At 36.5% G+C, this 20,701-nt stretch overlaps 1 protein-coding gene across 10 annotated transcripts in view; it reads left to right on the forward strand.

The window, feature by feature from the left end:
- LOC122408608 (phosphatidylcholine:ceramide cholinephosphotransferase 1-like) overlaps nt 1-8,636 on the forward strand; it is a 174,426-nt gene extending 165,790 nt beyond the window's left edge. For 4 of the 10 annotated variants that reach the window (XM_043415487.1, XM_043415485.1, XM_043415486.1 and 1 more), the window contains exon 5: nt 8,331-8,622. In XM_043415487.1, the coding sequence (XP_043271422.1) occupies nt 8,331-8,524 (194 nt within the window). In that variant the 3' untranslated portion in view covers nt 8,525-8,622. Of the gene's footprint in view, nt 1-8,330 lie in introns of all 10 variants that reach the window. The other 6 variants (XM_043415482.1, XM_043415479.1, XM_043415483.1 and 3 more) reach the window with 4 other exon arrangements.
- The last annotated feature ends 12,065 nt before the right edge of the window (nt 8,637-20,701 follow it).

Genomic DNA, 20,701 nt, shown 5'->3' on the forward strand with positions numbered 1-20,701 from the left:
TTTGCACCCCGGCACGACGCAAACAATCGGCATTTTTTTTCTTTGAACGATTTTATGATATAAATAATTCGTGTTTGCTTACACCGACACGTTCAGTTAGATTTTAAGGTTATGATTATCCGGTAGGCAAGATCTCAGCGCCGCATGGTGTCGATTTTTGACAAAAATTTTCATGCGTAAGAGACCTACCCCCACCACCAAAATTTGGGCAGAGTTTCCAGACCTGTATGTAAGACCGTGGGCGTAAGTTAAGCATGTTTACGTATGGACTTCTGTCCTTTTCACGATTTCTTACGTTTTGTCACACGCTACGTCACGCACCACGCTGAACGCGACTACCCCCTCTCCTTCTGCTTCGCCGAGCGAGAGAGACAGAGAATGGGCGCACAGCGGGGGCAATACCAGCTCTTGGTTTGCGCATAAAATATGTATATATTTATATAATATATAATATAATATATATATTATATTATACAATATATAATATAAAATGATGATAATATAATAAAATAAGAAAACTAAATAATACGAATAACATTAAATAATAAATAATAAAAATAAAAAAATATAAAATTCTGGTCGACGCCGCTGGATTTTTCGAGGATGTCTAGGACGATAGCTCATGGGTTTTGGTGGACTAGGTATAGGTACATTCTATCGCGATTTTCGATTTCTAGGTGGACGACCCCATAGTTTTTTATGTCCAGATATATTCCTCCATAGCTTTCGTCGTCTAGGTATGTTTTTTCATGGTTTTCGAGGTCTGGGTCGACGGCTCCTTAGTTTTAGATGTCCAGGTATGTTTCTCCATGGTTTTCATGGTTTCGGATAATTTCTCCATGGATTTCGATGTCTAGGTATATTCCTCCATGGTTTCTAATGTGCGAGTGTATTTCTTCATAGTTTTTCCATGTCCAGGTGTATTTCTCCATAGTTCTCGATGTCTAAGGTATATTTCTCCATGGTTTTCATGGTCTAGGTATGTTTCTTCATGGTTTACGCAGTCGAGGTCGATGGCTCCACAGTTTTCGATATCTAGATATGTTTCTCCACGGTTTTCGTGGTCTAGGATAATTTCTCCATGGATTTTGATGTCTATAGGTATATTCCTTCATGGTTTTCGTGATCCAGGTATATTCCTCCTTGGTTTTCGATGTATGGACATGTTTCTCCATGGTTTTCTCAGTGTAGGTAGATTCCTCCATGGTTTTTGTGGTCTAAGTATGTTTCTTCATGGTGTTCGTAGTCGAGGTCGACGGCTCCACAGTTTTCGATGTCCAGGTATGTTTCTCCCGGGTTTTCGTGAGCGAGGATAATTCCTCCATGGGTTTCGATGTCTAGGTATATTCCTCCATAGTTTTCAATGTCTAGGCATGTTTCTTCATGTTTTTCGCGGTCGAGGTCGACGGCTCCATAGTTTTCGATGTCCAAGTATGCTTGTCCATGGTTTTCGTGATCTAGGATAATTCCTCCATGGGTTTTGATGTATGGACATTTGTCTCCATGGTTTTCGTGGTTTAGGTAGATTCCTCTATGGTTTTAGTGGTCTAGGTAGATTCCTCCATGGTTTTCGTGGTCTAGGTATGTTTTTTCATGGTTTTCGCAGTCGAGGTCGACGGCTCCACAGTTTTCGATGTCCAGGTATGTTTCTCTCGGGTTGTCGTGGTCTAGGATAATTCCTCCATGGGTTTCGATGTCTGGGTATATTCCTCCATGGTTTTCAATGTCTAGGCATGTTTCTTTATGGTTTTCGCGGTCGAGGTCGACGGCTCCATAGTTTTCAATGACCAAGTATGAAGGCCCATGAAAACCATGTTCCTTCATGGTTTTCCTCCGTGGTTTTCAATGGCTGGATATGTTTCTCCATGGTTTTTGTGGTCTAGGTAGATTCCTCCATGGTTTTCGATGTCTACGTGGACAGCTCCATACTTTTCATTTGCTGGGTATGTTACGTCCAGAAGGGACGAACGTAATTGTTGTTCAAAAGACGGACAAGTAAGAGATTTGTTACCAAACTGACGCTGCCACCAACCTACGTGAAGCGTAGGATTTCGAATTGTGAAATATCTAAATGGAATTAAGAGAATTTGATAATTTGGATCGCCTATATGGTCCCGTACGGGCCCCGGAAGGAGTTGACGGGATCGCTCAAGGTTGCAACACAAAACATAAGATAATTTACTAGATTCGAGGTTTGAGTTTTATTTGATGAAATAATAGAGAGAACGAAGAGTAATGAAACATAAACAATACAATAGAAAAACTTGCAGTCGTTGGCTTTGAGGGGACAATTCTCCCCTCCAGTTTCACACGGTCACACAATAATACCGCGCTACAACGGTCGCGCGGTTCTCTCTTACACCCACACACCACGAAGAAGTATAGTAAAAGTATTGAAGGGATAACAAGAAACCAGAAGAGGGTGCACGCAAAAGTCTGCAAGACTCGGCAATAGAACGTCCGTGAGGCAAGGGGCAGTGTGTTGCTCACTTCGCGTTTGTTGACGAAAGTTAGGCTGATGGCCTCTGTGCGGTTTCACCTTTATTTCAGGATTTACTGAACCGCCGCGAGTGGCTAACTTACGGAGTTATCCAAGAGGGCGACCGAGTGTCTAAAGCGATCAAACGGAACTAAGGCCCGAGAATATCAGCCACGGCGACGATTGCTCGAAAGCGATCGTCGTGGCGTGACATTCCCGCGCCGTCAGCACTCTGGTTGCACCCAAGGATGTTCCTCCTCGGAATCCGGGATCAGGCGATGCTGAGCCAGCGAATTCCGAGAGCCCAACTCGCGACGGTACGAGGCAACGCACAGAGGTCGAGCCAATGTCGCTCTGTTGTCAAGCCCTGCGAGAGCGGCGTCACGCACCGCGGGTGTGCCTTGATGCACGCGGGACGTGACAGGTATACTTCTCCTTGGCTTTCGTCGGCTAAGTATGTTTCTACATAGCTTTCTAAAACCAAAAAATTCCCCTAGGGAAAGAAGGTTGGGACAAGTACAATGATAGTCCCTTGTTTCCATGAGAAAAAATTCCATAAAAAAAAATATGAAAAAAAATTTCATAAAAAAAATGTAATCATAACCAGAAAAAATGATATAAAAAACCATGTGGGAAGAACATACTTTGAAACATTATGAAACAAATATATACGAAAATAAAAAGAAGTGACCATACAGCACCAAAATTTATGATATCAATTTGAGGCCAAGTATAATCGGAATAACACGTTTTTACTCTGAAGATATATCAACATTAACACGTGCTCAATCGTTAACTTAACCTGACAAAAAGTTGTTAAATAAATGAAACCTATGGAAAGCATAAATAGTTAAATGCATCCCCGAAGGTAGCCTCACAATAAATTGTTAAATAAATTTCCGAAAGTAGCCCCACAAAAAGTTGTTAAATGAATTAAACCGATGAATAAATATAAATATTTAATAATAATCAAATACATTAAACTTATTAACCTTGAATGAATATTTTTTAAATTAATTGAAAGTATAGTTGTTCTACACAAAAAAATCTGATAAAAATAAAAGTTGAAAAAATTATAAAAAAAATTCCGATACAAAAATATACTCCAAACGAAATAAAATTTCATTGAAAAATAACAATTTGATTGAAGGAAAAAAAATGAAACAGAACATTTAATTGAAAAAACATTTTTGACTGAAAATAAGTTGAAAAGAAAAAAATTGACCGAAGTACTTGGCGAGTTTGTGGTATTGATCAATACATTATAATAAAAATTATGTGAATATTGGTTTGATATCACATCTTTTTTCTCAGGAGTTCCTCAATCTTGGCTTGATTTATTATGCAACTGTAAACCGTGAAAAAAAATGAGAAGGATAGGGCATCATTTTTTAAAATGTTTTCAAGCAAGGTTCCTAGATGTTACAGGAATGTAATGCTTTTAAGTGGTGCATTTGAATTATTTTTCACAATTTTTGTGATATAATGCGAAACCAGGCGATCGTCAATATACTTTTCCGAATTTTTTTTCCCGAAAATAGATTTTTATGGTTTCATTTGAAATCTTTCATATATGTTAGTTTTCAATATGGTTCTTCAAAGTTTTGAAAATATTTTTACATGAAGTCGAAAAAATTCCAGCGATTTCCATGCAGTTTCGTACATTTCATAACGATTTTAAATATCTGAAAACATTTTGAAATCATTCTGCCAATTTATGGATGTTTTTGAATATTTTCACCCCTTCTTTGCGATCCATATCGTTTGCAATAAGGTTCATTAATTTTGTTTCATGATTTATACTTTTTTCAAAATTCTATTGAAATGATTCACTAAGGTTTGCAATTTTTTTCTATCATATATATAAATCGTCAAAATTTTCAAAAAATGCGAAATTCGTTGGATTCCTACGATAAATTTTCCGATACTGCTAGGAAAAAAAGGAGAGATAGAAAAATTCAGAGATAGTGAGTCAGTCAGAGTGAGTCAAGTCAGAGATAGAAAACATACAATGCATACAATCCAACAGAATTGGCCATTTTCAGATGCAGCTTTTACATTCTGAAGTTAGAGATTCTCATGTCATCCAAAACGCGCCTCCGATGAACAAAATTTTCAAAGTTTGCATGTGGCCGCTGAGGTCCATCCTAACATTTATTATGCCAGAATTAAAAAGAAACAAAAAAAACTGAGCGTACTCAAAGCCCAACAGAATTCAAAAGGGTTCAAGGTATCTGTGCATTGCTTTTAGAGGAAAACAATTTCAGGACAATTTAGAAATGAGTTTAGAAATTTAAAGTAGAATTTAGAAAAAAGAAATTGTAGAAATTTGGAAAAGCTAAAGACTTTTGTGATGAATTATCTAGATTTCATGTTATGGTTGGAATAATAAATTTAAATGATTGGCAAACATGCTGCGACACAGAAATATCAAAGTTTGGAGGTATTTACTGCATACCAATAATACAAACTTTATTACTATTAAAAAAAAAAATCACTTTAAAACTTGCTGAACAAAGTTTCATTACATATTACCATATTCGAAGATAGGGGATGATACCTAGCGCACATGGTGATGCACAGAAATTTCAAAGTCCACAGGTATCCGATGCGATTCACTGTGTCTGTGTATTTAGTTTCGAAAACAGCAATTTCAAATCCATACATAAGCAACTGAAGAGTTTTATATTGAATTTTTCAGTTCATATATATTGTAACGAAACGCTCTTGCCGACCTGGCCTGAACGCCGCCACGCGTCGGTTCGAGCTACCTTAATTTTAAAAGGAGCAGGTATGAAAGAAACGTGAGAACGCGGAATTTCGATTTTGACAAATTTAACAATTCGGATTTATTCAACTTTTATCGATTTTACAGGATCATTGATTTTTTGATTTGTTATTTTGATTGCGTTCGACAATTGGGGAAATTTTGATTGCGCTCGCCGTTTTTGAATTGATCAAATTTTTAATTTACACGTTTTTCGCTCGCTTTTAAAAATAGTAGTTTCAATAATTCGAAAATGTTTCGATTTTATACAATAAAAGAAATTTTTATAGATTTACGCGATATAACCTCAAATTCGCACCGCGGCCTTTTTAATTATTTAAAATTTACAAGATTTACAAACTTTACAGAAATCTCGGTTTTGTTTGACTCGGACTCGATTAATTTCAACTTTGAATTTAAAAAGAGAATTTACAGAATTTACAAATTTACAAATTAATTTACAAGAAAAATCATCCCTGATTATAGCAAGCAAAAGAATAATAACAAAAAATAGGTTTAGTTAAGGAACAAACCCCAGGCTATGGGATAGAAACGTCGCCGAATCCCTCCGAAAGTCTGAGCATTTGGAAAGTTAAGGTAACTTGCCGCCCACATGTTATGGGATCGAGACGTCGCCGAATCGCTCCGAGAATCCAGGCATCCAGGAAAATTTAGGATATGTTAGATTGCTTGCTAAAATCAGGAAGAATGTTTGAAGTCAGCCTTTTTGTTCCGAGTCAAATCTTTGAGGAAGGACTGCCTGCCGAATGAGCCGTGCACCGACTTTTATACCCCGTTCCCCACTCTAAAATGTCTCAATCGCCGAGTTTTCGGTTTTCGGATGCGTTCTTCGCATTATTTTGTAACGGGTCTCGCTATTAGCTCGCTGCCATGATTCGCGACCTACTGTTGGTCGAGCGGATTAACGTACAATGCGCGGACTACCGCTTTTTATGTTTTTCGGCTTTCTATTTTATTGAAATGATAAAAATTTGATAAGAATTGTTATCATTTAATCTTCTGATCCATTTGGCTTCGCTATTTCATTTAACATTATTTTGTAATGGAAGGGAGGAATGTATTTTTTTTACTAAATAAATATCGTCCTGCCTCTTAAAAATAAGTGAATTCAGAAAAGAAATAATTGAAAAAGTAAAAAAGGAACGCCAAGTATTAAAAGTTCGCGACCGTAGTTTCCAATGATTTTCTGTATTTGCATCATCAATAAAAAAACTTGAAAATATAAAAAAAATGAGATCGTTTTCTGAAGTTGCCAAATACAGTGATTGAAATATGGTTCCTATATAGTTGTCACGTCTCGCAAAAAGCAGTGAAATCAGTAAATATTAAAACTTCAAAAAGTAAAAAAAGCACGCCAAGTATTAAAAGGTCGCGACCGTAGTATAAGAAATGATTTTCTATTTTTGCATTATCAATAAAAAAATATGAAAAAATTATTAACTATAAAAAAATATGAAATCTATTGTAACATATTCAGTGAATGAATTACGTTTCCTATAGGAATTCAGAATTTTGGAAATAAAAAAAAAATGAGATCATTTTCTAACGTAGCCAGGTAAAGTGAATGAATTAAGGTTCCTGTGGAATTCATTCGTGTACACTTTTAGCCCTAATCACTCACTTCTACAGGAAAATTTTCCAGCAAGCGTCACAGAGCAGCAAAGGTTTCTAGAATGATTCTGCAATTATTAAGAAATTATCATCTGCTTTTATGCTAGCTCAGGTTATAAACTTAAAATATTTTACACAATATGATACAAAAACCTTTTATAAAGAAAAGCGCAAATACGTGTACAAGTGCATGCGTTGTATCTATGCGACGTACTGCACAAATTCATTGTCAATATTACACAGAAACTTGGCGTGCATGGTTTTCAATCGGAAGCTCGGCGAAGGAATGCCTCATCCGACCATATATTTGGAGAAAACTTGAATATCCACTAATGTAATTGTTTTTTAATTTGCCATCCCTTTCCCATCCAACTATTTTATTGAGTAGTTCGACGTGAGATTCCGCGCTGTGTACTGCGACCGAAATTTTTATATTTACCAAATTTTGTCACAAAACTCTCTATCTCTTTTCCGCCGATTTTTTATTTCGGGATAAATCCCGTGGGCGCCAGTCGCTGAGCGACTCGACGAAAAAGAGAAAGAGAAACTGTTGTCCGGCTTGGCTGGCAGCGGGATGGGGGTGGGCGAAAGGAAGAATAACTTGGAATCTCAACTCACAATTGGACGTTACAATGTTAAAAAATTAGTTGAACACTTCGTTTATTCATCTATTTAATTAACAAATTTTTATATCGCTGATGAGAATCTTAACGGGACTATCACGCAATTCGGGGGAAAACATCGCGAATCACATTCAAACACGATCGGGATCCTACACACTTTATAATTTAATATCGAGCTCGTTTCGTCCTGTCACAGAACTACTTGTAGTCAGGGAATTCTTAGATGGAAAATTACGATGTACTAATGATTTACGGGATCAAAAGAAATCACCGAGCCCCCGCTAATCGGTTACTCGGCCGAGCTATTTTCCCGTTGCACGCGTAAGCGAACCCGATCCACTCACTCTATCTCACTCTATCTCACTCTAGCTCACTCTAATATTCACGACTTTTTCCCACGAATCCTTGCACAACTAACCTCGAATATTGATGCAGTAGCTCAAAATACGTAGAAAAAGCATCGTCGCATCCGCTGCACAACCAACTTTTTTGTGTGGCTGTGTAATGGATCATTTACCATTTCATTGTGTTTTGCCCGTTATTCGCTGGTTCACTTTGCCCTTCCAGAAATTACAAAACAGTGCAAGTGGAAGAACAAATATAAACAATCGATTGTTTTACGTAAAAGCGATGTTCACAACATCATTTCAACTATTAAATAGTAATATAGTTTTCGCTTTGCACAAATCGAATTGAATTTTATTGGATTTTGATTTTGTATCAAAATAATTTTTTTCATTTTTGGAATTTGTGTTCAATTACAATTATTTTTTCCCAGCATCAGTACAAAAGTGAACAAAACAATAACTCTTTTCTGGGCCTGTTTCAGACTCTCCGAGAAGATGTCAGTTGATTCATTGGCTCGCTGGTGTTATCGCCGCCATCGGGGTCGTCATGGTTCAGCTGTCACATAGTCATTACACCGTTGATATCATCATAGCATATTGGGTGACAACCCGGTTATGGTACATTTATCACACCCTTGCTAACAATCCTCACTTAAAGGTAGTGTACTTTCATTGAATTCTTCTTTTCCTACATCACAATGATTTTTCTGAAGCGGTGTCCGTCCAACATTGAAAAATTAGGGTCAAAACGGATTTTTTAAATTTGTAAATGTCGTGTGAGGATCTGATGTTGGTGGGAAAATAAATTACGCAATACCGGTCGGCGTAAAATGTGTAAAAAACTGCTTCTTTATTTGATGTCGATGATAAAACACAGTCAAGTCGAGGTGACAGATTGAGAAAGAGCCCAAACAGTTTACCCGAGAATGATATGTATCGTGAGCAAGACCCGGTCGTCGTCGAATACACGTTCGACGGCTCTGATCGAACGATACCGAAGCGTGCTTGCAAGTGCTCGTAAGTTAATCCCGAAATATATCGGGGATCCGAGAGAGAATTTTCCAGATGTGAAAGCCAAATTATTGCCGAGAATGTCCTGAATGCGATAAGCACAATATTTTTGGAGAACGACCCGAGATTAAGGGGGATTTTCCGAAACGAAATTTAATGGGCACGGAGTACGACCGGATCAATCACTGAAGCAATCAATATGGCAATCGATGACGACGCGCCGTGGACATGCGCCACACATCGCGTTCATCGTCTCCGAGTTGTCGCCCATAGCCCAGTCGGGTTAGACAAAAAAAGGGCCGAACCCTGCAAAAATTCCCGGACACATTTTTATTGTTGGAATCTTTGGGGGGGGGTCAGTGGGAGTCTAAATTCAAAATGGCGACCAAATTCCAACGGTGCGTCAGCCGCCATTTTGAATTTAAGCCAAAACGGTTTTTGCTTAATAACTTCGCCATTTTCAACTTTTCGACAAAAGTTTAAATGGCAAAGTTGTTGCAAATTTAATTATCTACAATTTATTTGTTGCAAATTTTTTCGTATAAACGATATTACCAGGAGATTTTGCCGCCCGAAGGAGCGCGAGAACTAGCGCCCGATCGCATCGTTATCTGGCGACTCCTGAATCCCGAGACCCGTGAGCTAGCGACGCCCGCGGTGCGGCGAGCACTCGATGCCGAGAGCGCTCGCCGTCACCGTAACCTCACTAATTCCCGAACAGTAATATGATATAGAAAAAAGATTCAGAACCAGGAAAAAAATTCTATAGAAATGATAAACGAAAAATTGAAAAGTTCAAAAAAATTCAACAATAAAAACAATCGAAAAAAATTCTGTAAAGAAAAATAAAAATTTTCAAAAAAATTCATAAATATTGAACAAATTGAAAAATGTACTATCCAAGTTACATGCAGTATAAAAATGTATGATATCAATTGGAGGACAAGTTTTTATTGATAATTTGGAATATTTATCGAACAAATCGGAAACTTTAATTGAAAAATTGACGTTTTATGCATAGGAGCCACTAATCATTCATGATAATTATTTTCAAGAAAAAAGTTCTTGAAAAAAAAGTCATAACGGAAGATAAGTGCAGTACTAAAATGTATTATATCAATTCGAGGCCAAGTATTTATCAGTTATTCGAAATATTATCTCCGGCGACAAATGAGCGTTGAGAATCCTCGTCGGGCTCAGAACATTTTATCAAAATTACTAAAAAATTAATGGAAATAAAAAATCGCAGAATCTTTCTTTCGAATTATAAGAACGATGTCAAACCATTTCTTTTTAACCAGACCTTATAAAAATCTTAAAAATTCACATGAAAGTCATTCGTTACTTCAACAAGGTACAGACTTTAAAGAATCGATTCCCCTCCGACTTTCAGGATCCTCTGGTATTATTCACAACATTCAACTTCGATTGGATCGGTACAAATTATGTTCAAATACGTCTTAAACGTACTTGTCCGGCCCATCACTTTTTATTCAAATTGCTCATTCGAAAAAAAATCAGGGCTGTTAGTACATTTAGTTAGTACATCAGGGTTGCTTAGTACATTTTTATAGATTCCATTCTCATACGATACGAACATTTTTTATGGGATAATCTGTTTTATGAAATTATCAGCATCAATGGACTTGTCCCAACCTTTTTTTCCCTGGGGATGTTGTTAGGCATTATATTTGATCACATCCAAAACTGAGCAACTGTATCGGAATGAATTTTTTTTATAATAATTCCATATCTGTAGTTTGCAAAGTGGAAATACTCAACATACATGTCATTCCATAAGTTTTGTTATTAAAATTTGTGTTTGCACACCGCATTCCAAAGATACGACTTTTCATATCATTAGCAAAAAAAGCATCCAAAGACTTTCTGGAACAAGTTTTCAAATTTATCACTCGACAGACCTAATGGGAAAAGAATAACTACCCAGTATACCAAGACCAGAAATTTTTTTGAAAATCTGATTTACAAAATGTGCAATTCAAGATTATGGTTAGAAACCTCTCGAATCATGTTACCACAATCATCATGAAGAAGGAGTAGAAAATCATAGAACACATATTAGGGAACGAATTAATAATATGTATCGGTCCGCTGCAAACTGATGGGGTGAAAACAAGGATCGGAGAGGGCAGAGCCAAACTGAATATCAAGCAAAATATGGGGATGGTTAAAAATAATGATGACACAAGAAATAAATTAGAAAACATTTATTCAAGTAAAGTTTCTAATATCAAGAGACGCGGTAGCGGCTCGACGCCAAGTATTAAAAAAAGAACGAGAGTGTAAAAGAAAAATAAGCGCGAGCCCTGCCGCACTCTTATATACGCGAATATGTCGATTTATGACGTCATAACGTTTTTCAAACTGTTCTCACGGATAAACCATTGCAGTTAAAAATCTGAAAATTGATGATGATTTTTTTACGATTTTTCTCTTTCAATTGATCTATGTTGCAAGTAAATCCGTTCATTCAATCCAGAGACATGATGATTTAGACGATTAAAATCGAGTGTTTCGGTACGCTCTAGTCGCTTGAAGTCAGAAAGAATTAAGGAGCGTTTGTTCACCTTTGGACATACGTCCTTTGCACGAAACGTGACTTTTGTCCCGTTTCGTTTCGCCCAGTCCACTGAACGCGATATCCCCTCTATTCGCGCCCGATCGAGCGCGAGAGACAGCGCGCGAACACTCGTTCCCTCTCTCTCCCACTCGTCGTAACGTGGCGAGAGATCTATACGTATATCCAAAAATGTTCTTACGTTCTTTTTAATGCTACTGCACCGCTGGTTTGGATATTTGGATCCAACAAGGCGCATTTTGAAGGGAAGGCATTTAGCTTTACTTTGATGTATTCGAAAAGTCTCTACGACTTTCATTACGGGTACTATATCGTTTCAACAAACATTGATATTTTGGTTCGTTTGATTTCTTTTTCAACTGGGCCGCAAGTTCAGATAAAACATTTTGTCTCCTCAATTTTTCGATATATTTTTTTTTAATTTATTTTTCAGCGGAACTTCGGATACATTGATAGTGGTAACTGCAGTAAAACGGGGCCGGGTGGAAATTCCGAACTGTGAGAAATCAGATGGCTTGAAATTTCGAGAATCGCTCTAGTGCAATATATCTATATTTACGTAGTACCGGCTGGATTTTCGGAATTTTGAGCCTTCTGATTTCGCACAGTTCGAAATTTCAATCAGTAAAACAGTGGGGTTTTTTGGAAAATTTGGGAGAAAAAATTTTACTTTTTCAATTCCAACACATTCAAATTTTATCAGATTTTTTTGCTAATTATTGTCAACCAAAAATTTCTACATGGTACGTTAATAAATTGATCTGGAATTCTCGAGAACTATGGAGCCGTATTAGAATATACACAGTGGAAAAAATTTCATTTTTACATTTGATTTTTTATTATTAACCGGTTGACTAGTAAGCTTTTTTTTCTGGTTTCCGTGCCAAAACTGGTACGAGCCAATAAATTACCGAAATACCTGAAAATTTGTTGCTGGGGATTTTCGAGGTTGCTGATTTCATTCCCAATCTTAATTTTCATGTACCTACCTTCGAAAAGGATGAAAATGAGGGTTGAAAGTGAATATTTCCGATTTTCCAGCGGCATGTTTTTATATTATATTACATGGAAAATCCAAATTTTTTAGGATGAAAATGAACAAAATTCACGATCCCCGAGGGGGTGAAAAATGAGGGTTGGAGGTAAAATTTTCAGATTTTTCAATGGGAAATTCTTATGTTATATTACATAAAAAATGTTCGTTTTTGAGGGTACCAGATTATTTCATCGAAATAAAATAAAATTCGCTACCTGCGAAAGGGTGAAAAATAAAGTTTGGGGATGAAATTTTTAGATTTCTTAATGAGGAGTTTTTGTGCTATATTACATGAAAATTTCGAGTTTTTTAGAACACTAGCCTCTTCTATCGAAATGCACCCCAATCCTCATTTTTCACCCCTTGGCAGATCGGGAGTTTTGGTTTATTTTGATAAAGGACTGTCATGCTCGACAAAAAACATACAGTTTTTATGTGGAAAAGCATAAAATTTCTCGTTGAAAAATCTGGAAATTTCACCCTCAAACCTTATTTTTCACCTCTTAGGGAATAGTGATTTTTTTTTTCATTTCAATAAAATAGTTTAGTGTCCTAAAAAACTTGCAATTTCCATGTAATGTAAAAAACTTTCACATTGAAAAATCTGAAAATTTCACCCCAACCCTTATTATTCATCTCTTCGGGGATAGTGAATTTAGTTTTATTTCGACAAAAGAGTCTACTTTGGAACTTGGAATTTTCGGGTAATATCGCATAATAACTTTCCATTGAAAAATCTAACAATGTCAGCCTTAACGCTCAATTTTCACCTCTTTCAAGGTAAAAATTAAGCCCGGAACTCGATTCAGTGACACAAAAAACCCTTGTAAACCATTTTTCGTCCCAATCGGTTGAAAATTAAAAACGAGATTTCAATATGTACGCATATGATACATTATTACCAGAACTGACCCGACTTTTTTTTTGTATATACCAGTCAACAGGTTATACCTGATATGAGACGCCGATGCTCATTTTTTAGAAACTTGTGAATTTTACGGATTGGGAAAAAAGTGCTGCATACGAAAGGTAGTTTCTTCGATATGAGACAAACATTTGATGGATGCTTTTTACGCAATCCACGGTATCTTTGCTACGAGTTTTTCAGGAATGCTCTTCAGTACTTCATGCCATGTCTTATAAAAGAAACCGTTCAATAAAAAATTCAAAAACAAAAATGATACTTTTTCTATTTTGGATATTCTAATACGACTTCATGATTCTCGAAAAACCTAGATCAATCCATAACTGTTTGAAGTAAAAAATGTTAAAAATCTGATAACATTCTCATGAGCTGAAATTGAATAGAAGGTAAAACTTTTCTCTCCCTTCAAATTTCATTAAAAAAACCACATTGTTTCAGAGTTACGACAATCAAGGTACTTGAAGTTTCACTGGAAATTGGACGGAGGAAAATGTAAAAAAAAAATTCAGTAAATAAACAATCGCTGACGCAACTCTTCTTATGCTTGAAATATCGTGTGCAATCTAATATTTCTCACGATACGCGGGAATTTTCAAAATTTTTCTTTCGCTAAAAACGCGATGATTGAGCGAAAAAAATCGTTTCCAATGAAAAATTGAAACTAAAACCTCAACTTTTGAGGATTCGCTCGTGGAATTGAGGAGAAAAAATTTCATGTGAAAACGCGGTCCAATTGAAAGGAGAATCCAACAAATCAAAAATGAACGTCTTTCGAAATGACGTAGCACCCGTAAAAAGGGTCGTAGTGACTTTTCGAATGAACCAAAGTAAAGGTGAATGTCTTCCCTTCAAAATGCGCCTTCTTGCATCCGAGATCTAAACCAGTGGTCTAGTAGAAGAAAAAAGAGCGCGGAACATTTTTGGTCTTTTATTCGAAAATTTTTCCCCGGTAGTAAAAACACTTGAAAAAAAGTAAAAAAAAAAAAGAACGAAAAATATTGAAAGACCGCAACCTTAGTTTTGAATGATCTTCAAATATTATCATTGTTAATTTGAAATTTTCTTCCTCATTATTTGTTTCATGATAGGGAAAAAAATATAAGACCATTCTAATATAGACAAGATTTACATCATTTGAAATTGACTAAACAATTTTTGTCCGTCAACGTAGAAACAATAACTATTTAATACCGTTGATTGCTTTCGCCACCTGAAGGTACTTACTCAACTTTAAACAAATCATTTGTAAAAAAATTTTTGGAGATAAGAAAAAATGTATAATTTTCCAAAATATTTAGTAATTGTTACTCTTCTAAAAAAAAAGCGAAATCACTATAAAAATACTTCAAAAAAGTAAAAAAAGAACGCCAAGTATTAAAAAACCGCCCCTTTAGTTTCGAATATGTTTTCAGTAAATGAAAAATTTCCTTTCCCATTATTTATTGCTAAAATGACATAGTAGGGAAATCAAGATAGGAAAAAAAATATGAGATCATTTTAGCATAGCCAAGAATTTTGAATAAATTTCCACCCCCAACTGTACCGGCTAAAGAGTTTTGTGACTTCAAGCGTTCCCAGAATGATTTTGCGATTAAGATATTGTTATTCTAATTTAATGCTCAAATTCACTGTCAAAATTACACACAAACTTGGCGTGGATGGTTTTCAAAGTCGTACATAACTCATAGGCTTCGCAATTAAAGAAAATCACATGCCAATTTTACCCCCACCACCGCGAATCGTTTTATTCAGAGAAAGTATAGTCTCGGCGAGAGTCTCGGGCCAGCAGACGACAGGGCTGTCAATGTACTTGTCCCGAGACTCTACCGAGTCTCTTGATTGAAGAAAACACAACATACTGCAACGAATTAAGCGTTCGCTCGTTCTAATTAATTAATTTTATTCGATTGTTTTCGTTTTTGTTTTGGAGTTCCAATCTCAGACTTGAATCACAGGGAGAAGGAAAACTGTACTTCATATCAGTGTATTTGCGTTTTTGTGAATTTTAATTCGTTCATTCCCCACAATTTTGAAACATTAAGATTTTTCACACTCGTTTTTCATTTCTTCTTATAACCATGTTTTTTCATTTGAAAGAATCCATGAAGGAGAGAAACCTTAAGAATCTAAATTCCATCTAGTCGAATTAGGTCCTCATTGTGCGTTGATATAGGGAGACTCACGTGGTCTTTTTGAAATTTTAATCTTAACTAAATGATTCAGCAGAAATTTTTGGAAAAGTTCAGCAGCATTTTCACTTCACCTCCGTGAAAAATCTAGCCAATGGAGTAGGTGAGGGGTCTAGATTCCTGCGTAAATTTTTTTTTTGTTAAGGTGATCCATTACTTGTTCAGTCGGTAAAAATCCTATTGCACGGATTATTCCGAGTAGCTTGATATTTGAAAGAAAATATGAGTTATACACTAGGGTGGTTCATTTTAGGGCAACTTTTTTTTTCTACCCATGGTACCAGAAAGTTTTTAGTTAATGTCTAAACACGAAGCCTCACGAAGGGGTACCATTGTCAGATAATATTTAGAGGTCGCGAATCGAAATTGAAGGTCTCCTATTTGATTAGCATTGGAAAAAATGTTGTCCTCATGGTTATTGCTACCGCTCTGTTAATTTTGATGTAGCAATATTTTCCAAATGGGTTTTCATAGGAAACTTGATACTCTTTAATAAAGTCTATTGAATAATGTCCATAAATTCAATATTATTTTCGGTATCATGACTGAAAGTGAAATTTAAACGGTTGAAACGCCTAAGATATTGAATATTCAGAAAACATTCAAATGACACTTTTGTAGATATACAAATTTGCTGCAAAAAAAGTCTCATGAGCTGAGACTGTACATTCAATCCTTTCCGAGTTATAGGCAGTTAAAGAAAATTTTATCTATATTTTTCTGTTTCATTCAAACAATTTCTATTTTTTAGGACATGGTCTATCAACTTTTTCAATATATTCATCAACTACGTTGAAATAAGGGTCTGAAGTGATTATTAGCGAAAAAAAATGTAATTTAAGGAAGTTGAGGCTGTACAGTCATTTTTTTTATCCAAAAGTTATGACCTGTACCTTTCAAAAGTTAAGCCAGTTTACAGTTTGGCAATGTTGCATACACTTTAAAGAAAAGTTGGGGAAAAAAGACGAAAAACTGGTGAAAGCTCAGTCGAAAACACGAACGGTGACGATCCTAGCCTCAAAAAACTGCACGGGAAACAGATTATTATTAATATAATCTCAGCAAATCTCCTAATAAATCTGAAAAAAATTGACATTATTCAGCAAGCCTCGTTCATGTTGTCCAAAAAATTTCATATTTTTAGCATCATTTTTAACGGAGATATCACTGAATGTGTCTTGACTTCCATAAGATCAAGAGACTCGGTAGAGTCTCGGGACAAGTACATTGACAGCCCTGTCGTCTGCTGGCCTGAGGCTCTCGCCGAGACTATACTTTCTCTGAATAAAACGATTCGCGGTGGTGGGGGTAAAATTCACTTGTGATTTTCTTAAATTACGAAACTCATGAGTTATGTACGGCTTTGAAAATTGAACTTTCAGCTAATTAAGGAGTTCTCTGTCGAATGAGCCCAAAATCAGCATGATCAGTGTCGTAATTTCTGAGAAAAAACTTTGCACGGGCTTAAGATTATGTAAAAGTTACTAACACATTCAGGATTTGATGCATCTGTATACGCGTACTCCAACCGCTACAAACATAGGCCCCTTGGCCCCCATGATCACCAATCCCTGGTGAGAGAAATTTTGCTGCAACCAATGAAGGGTGAGAGAATTTTTGGGCCAATGATATTCAATAAAAAGAGCAAGGAAGTTTGGCGGAAAGCTGAGGAGCTCGAGAACTCGAAATCACTCGAAAGTCACCAGCCGAAGTTTCACGTCGTGTTGACGTTTGGGGTTATGATGTTAGGAAGTGCGTGCGGGAAAATAAAAATAATTTTCGCGTCATCTAACAAAGTGTATACTAATATTTATTTTGTTAAAACTTGTGGTATACTGAACCGGTATAAAAGCGGCAGCGTAAATCAGTGCTGTCAGATCGTGGGTAAAAAGTACCCCTTCTCAAGCGCCTCGCGCGATCTCACACAACGTGAGTGCGTACGTCGGTGTGTCGAGATACCGAGGCTAGCCGAAGGAAGCCAAGTCAAGCTGCTGCTAAGCGAGGAGAAATATTTCCCCTACCAAGCGACTCAAGCGTCGCGGAGAGCGTACACACACAACGACGCTGTGTATACGTGTATCGTTCTCTCCAAGAAACCGATCGAAGCCGAAATCGGCCGAATGTAAAATAAGGAGCGCGGGGAAAATCCTGCTTAGAACATTTATTTCTTTGTTTTTTTTTTTTATCTATAATAAATATAATCATAAATCTTTGTAGCAATTTATTTCTTTTTACTGTTTTAGATATGGAATGTTATTTATTTAAATTATTTTTTTTTATTGTATTGCTGGAAATACAACAGTTTGGCATGCTGTTCTATCGACACTCCTATATAAATCATGATTATAATTGCGATAGAACAGCACACCGAGCTGTTGTATTTCCAGCAATACAAGAAAAAAAAAAGAATTCAAAACAATATTAAAAAAAATTATATCCATGTGTGGGGGATCGATCCCGGTACCCTTCGATCCGAAGTCCGATGCGCTATCCGCTGCGCTACCAGCCATCCGATGATAACCATTAAACGGACCTGCTATATAAATCGTGATTCACGATTTGCATATATATATTGTAACGTAACGCTCTTGCCGACCTGGCCTGAACGCCGCCACGCGTCGGTTCGAGCTACCTTAATTTTAAAAGGAGCAGGTATGAAAGAAACGTGAGAACGCGGAATTTTGATTTTGAAAAATTTAACAATTCCGATTTATTCAATTTTGATTGATTTCACAGGATAAATTCGTTTTTGATTTGTTGTCGTGAAATATTCGCGATCGCGCTCGCTGATTGGGAGAAATTTTGTTTCACTCGCCGTTTCGAATTTGAACAATTTTTAATTTACGCATTTTTCGCTTATAAAAAAGAAGAAAGTTTCGAAAATTCAAAAGTGTTTTGATTTTATACAATAAAAGAAATTATTATAGGTTTGACGCGATATAACCTCTAATTCGTACCGCGGCCTTTTTAATTATTTAAAATTTACAAGATTTACAAACTTTACAGAAATTTCGGGTTTGTTTGACTCGGACTCGATTTATTTCAACCTTGAATTTAAAAAGAGAATTTTACAGAATTTACAAATTTACAAGAAAAATCATCCCTGATTATAGCAAGCAAAAAGAAATAAAAATTGGTTAAGTTAAGGAACAAACCCCAGGCTCTGGGATTGAAACGTCACCGAATCGCTCCGAGATCCTGAGCATCTGCAAGGTTAGGTTATTTACCGTCCACGGGCTCTGGGATTGAAACGTCACCGAATCGCTCCGAGATCCCGTGCAACGGAAATTTGGAAAGTTTAGAGGTTAGGTGCGGACCCTGGACTCTGGGATTGAAACGTCGCCGAATCGCTCCGAGATTCCAGGCATCCAGGAAAAATTTAGGATAATAGGTTAGGTTGCTTGCCAAAATCAGAATGTTTGAGGTCAGCCTTTTTGTTCCGAGTCAGAATTTTGAGGAAGGACTGCCCCCCGAATGAGTCGCGCAGCGCTTCTTATACCCGTGTCCCCACCATAAAATTATCAAACGCCGAATTTTCGGTTTTCGGATCGGTTCTGCGCATCCATTTCTAACGCCTTCTCTGATTGGCCCGTTGCCATGATTCACGCTCGCCCGTTGGTCGAGCGGGCTAACATACGATGCGCGGACTACCGCTTTTTATGAATTTCAGCTTATTGCGATTTTCAACAACAAAAACTTCAATTTGATCCGTTATTATTTAATTTTCTTCATTTTTCAACATTGTTAGTTGTTTTAATATGATTCGAATAATTACAATTGCTAAAAGTCACGTACGCGTCCTATAGCCCATCAACGCTCCACCCGCGCATGCGTCATAAACACGCGCCTTGTTTTATTTGAATTGATACCAATTTTTTAAAAGAAATTATCTTTTTATTATTTTCCTTCGATCCGTTATAATTTTCCGCTTCATTTGAGTCTAGTTACAATATTTTATGAAATCGCGTTGAATTTTAATTAACAAAACAAAAAAATATAATAGTTCAAGTTTTTAATACGCGGCGCCGCTAGTGTCGCGCTCCGCCGCTTGTATCGGGCCTTTGTATTGCCCTCCAGTACGGCCGCCGCCGGCCAGCAGTGACGCGGCTCCCCGGTCGTTGTACGCGCTCGGTCAAAACATCGCGCCGCGTCGCGATGTTTTTGGAGGTTAGGTTGGGGTTCGAGTGTTACGTCACAATATTTATAAATATATAATATTTAGAATTATTATTATGCTTATGTAATTTATATATTATTTATAACCATTAAACGAACCTTCTATATAAATCGTGAATCACGATTTATATAGCAGGTCCGTTTATTAATTGTTATCAAATGGCTGGTAGCGCGCAGTGGATAGCGCATCGGTCTGCAGATCGAAGGGTTCCGCGATCGATCCCCACACATGGTTAATTTTTTTTTTCAATTCTTTTGAATTCTTTTTTTTTAATTGTATTGCTGGAAATACAACAGCTCGGCGTGCTGTTCTATCGCAATTATAATCATGATTTATATAGGAGTTTCGATAGAGCAGCATGCCAAGCTGTTGCATTTCCAGCGATACAATAAAAAAAAATAATTTTAATAAATAACAACAATATCGGGAACAATAATAACTGCAATCGATATTGTTAATAACGGTTACTGGTTACTCGTAACTCGTAACACGGGTATGTGTTATCCTGATATGCGAAGCTCCGCGATTGATTCCGCGGCAGATTATTTTTATTTTAATAGAAAAAAACTCAGATTTATTTATATTTCATATAAATAATTAGAATAACCTTGAGGAAATAAAAATTGAAATATTTGTTCATGATTATCGAAATTCTCTGATAGTACTGGTGGTGAAATTATTATCGGGTTACAGACAAGTCTTGAGTTCAAGTTATTGATGCCTTCTGATTGTTCTGTACTATATTACTTTTGAAATATTAATTATTTCAACGTCTATTTCTGTGTGATCGATTATAATTTACTCGACATTGCTGATTTTTCACGATTGCTCGCGCTCTCGCTCTTTCTTGACGTGTAGGTGAAACTAAAATTTTTGCAAGTATCATTGCGTCTGTGCTTTCAATTTTTATTCCATC

This window comes from Venturia canescens, chromosome 3 (genome assembly GCF_019457755.1).
Source record: "Venturia canescens isolate UGA chromosome 3, ASM1945775v1, whole genome shotgun sequence".
Classification (NCBI taxonomy): Eukaryota; Metazoa; Arthropoda; class Insecta; order Hymenoptera; family Ichneumonidae; genus Venturia; species Venturia canescens.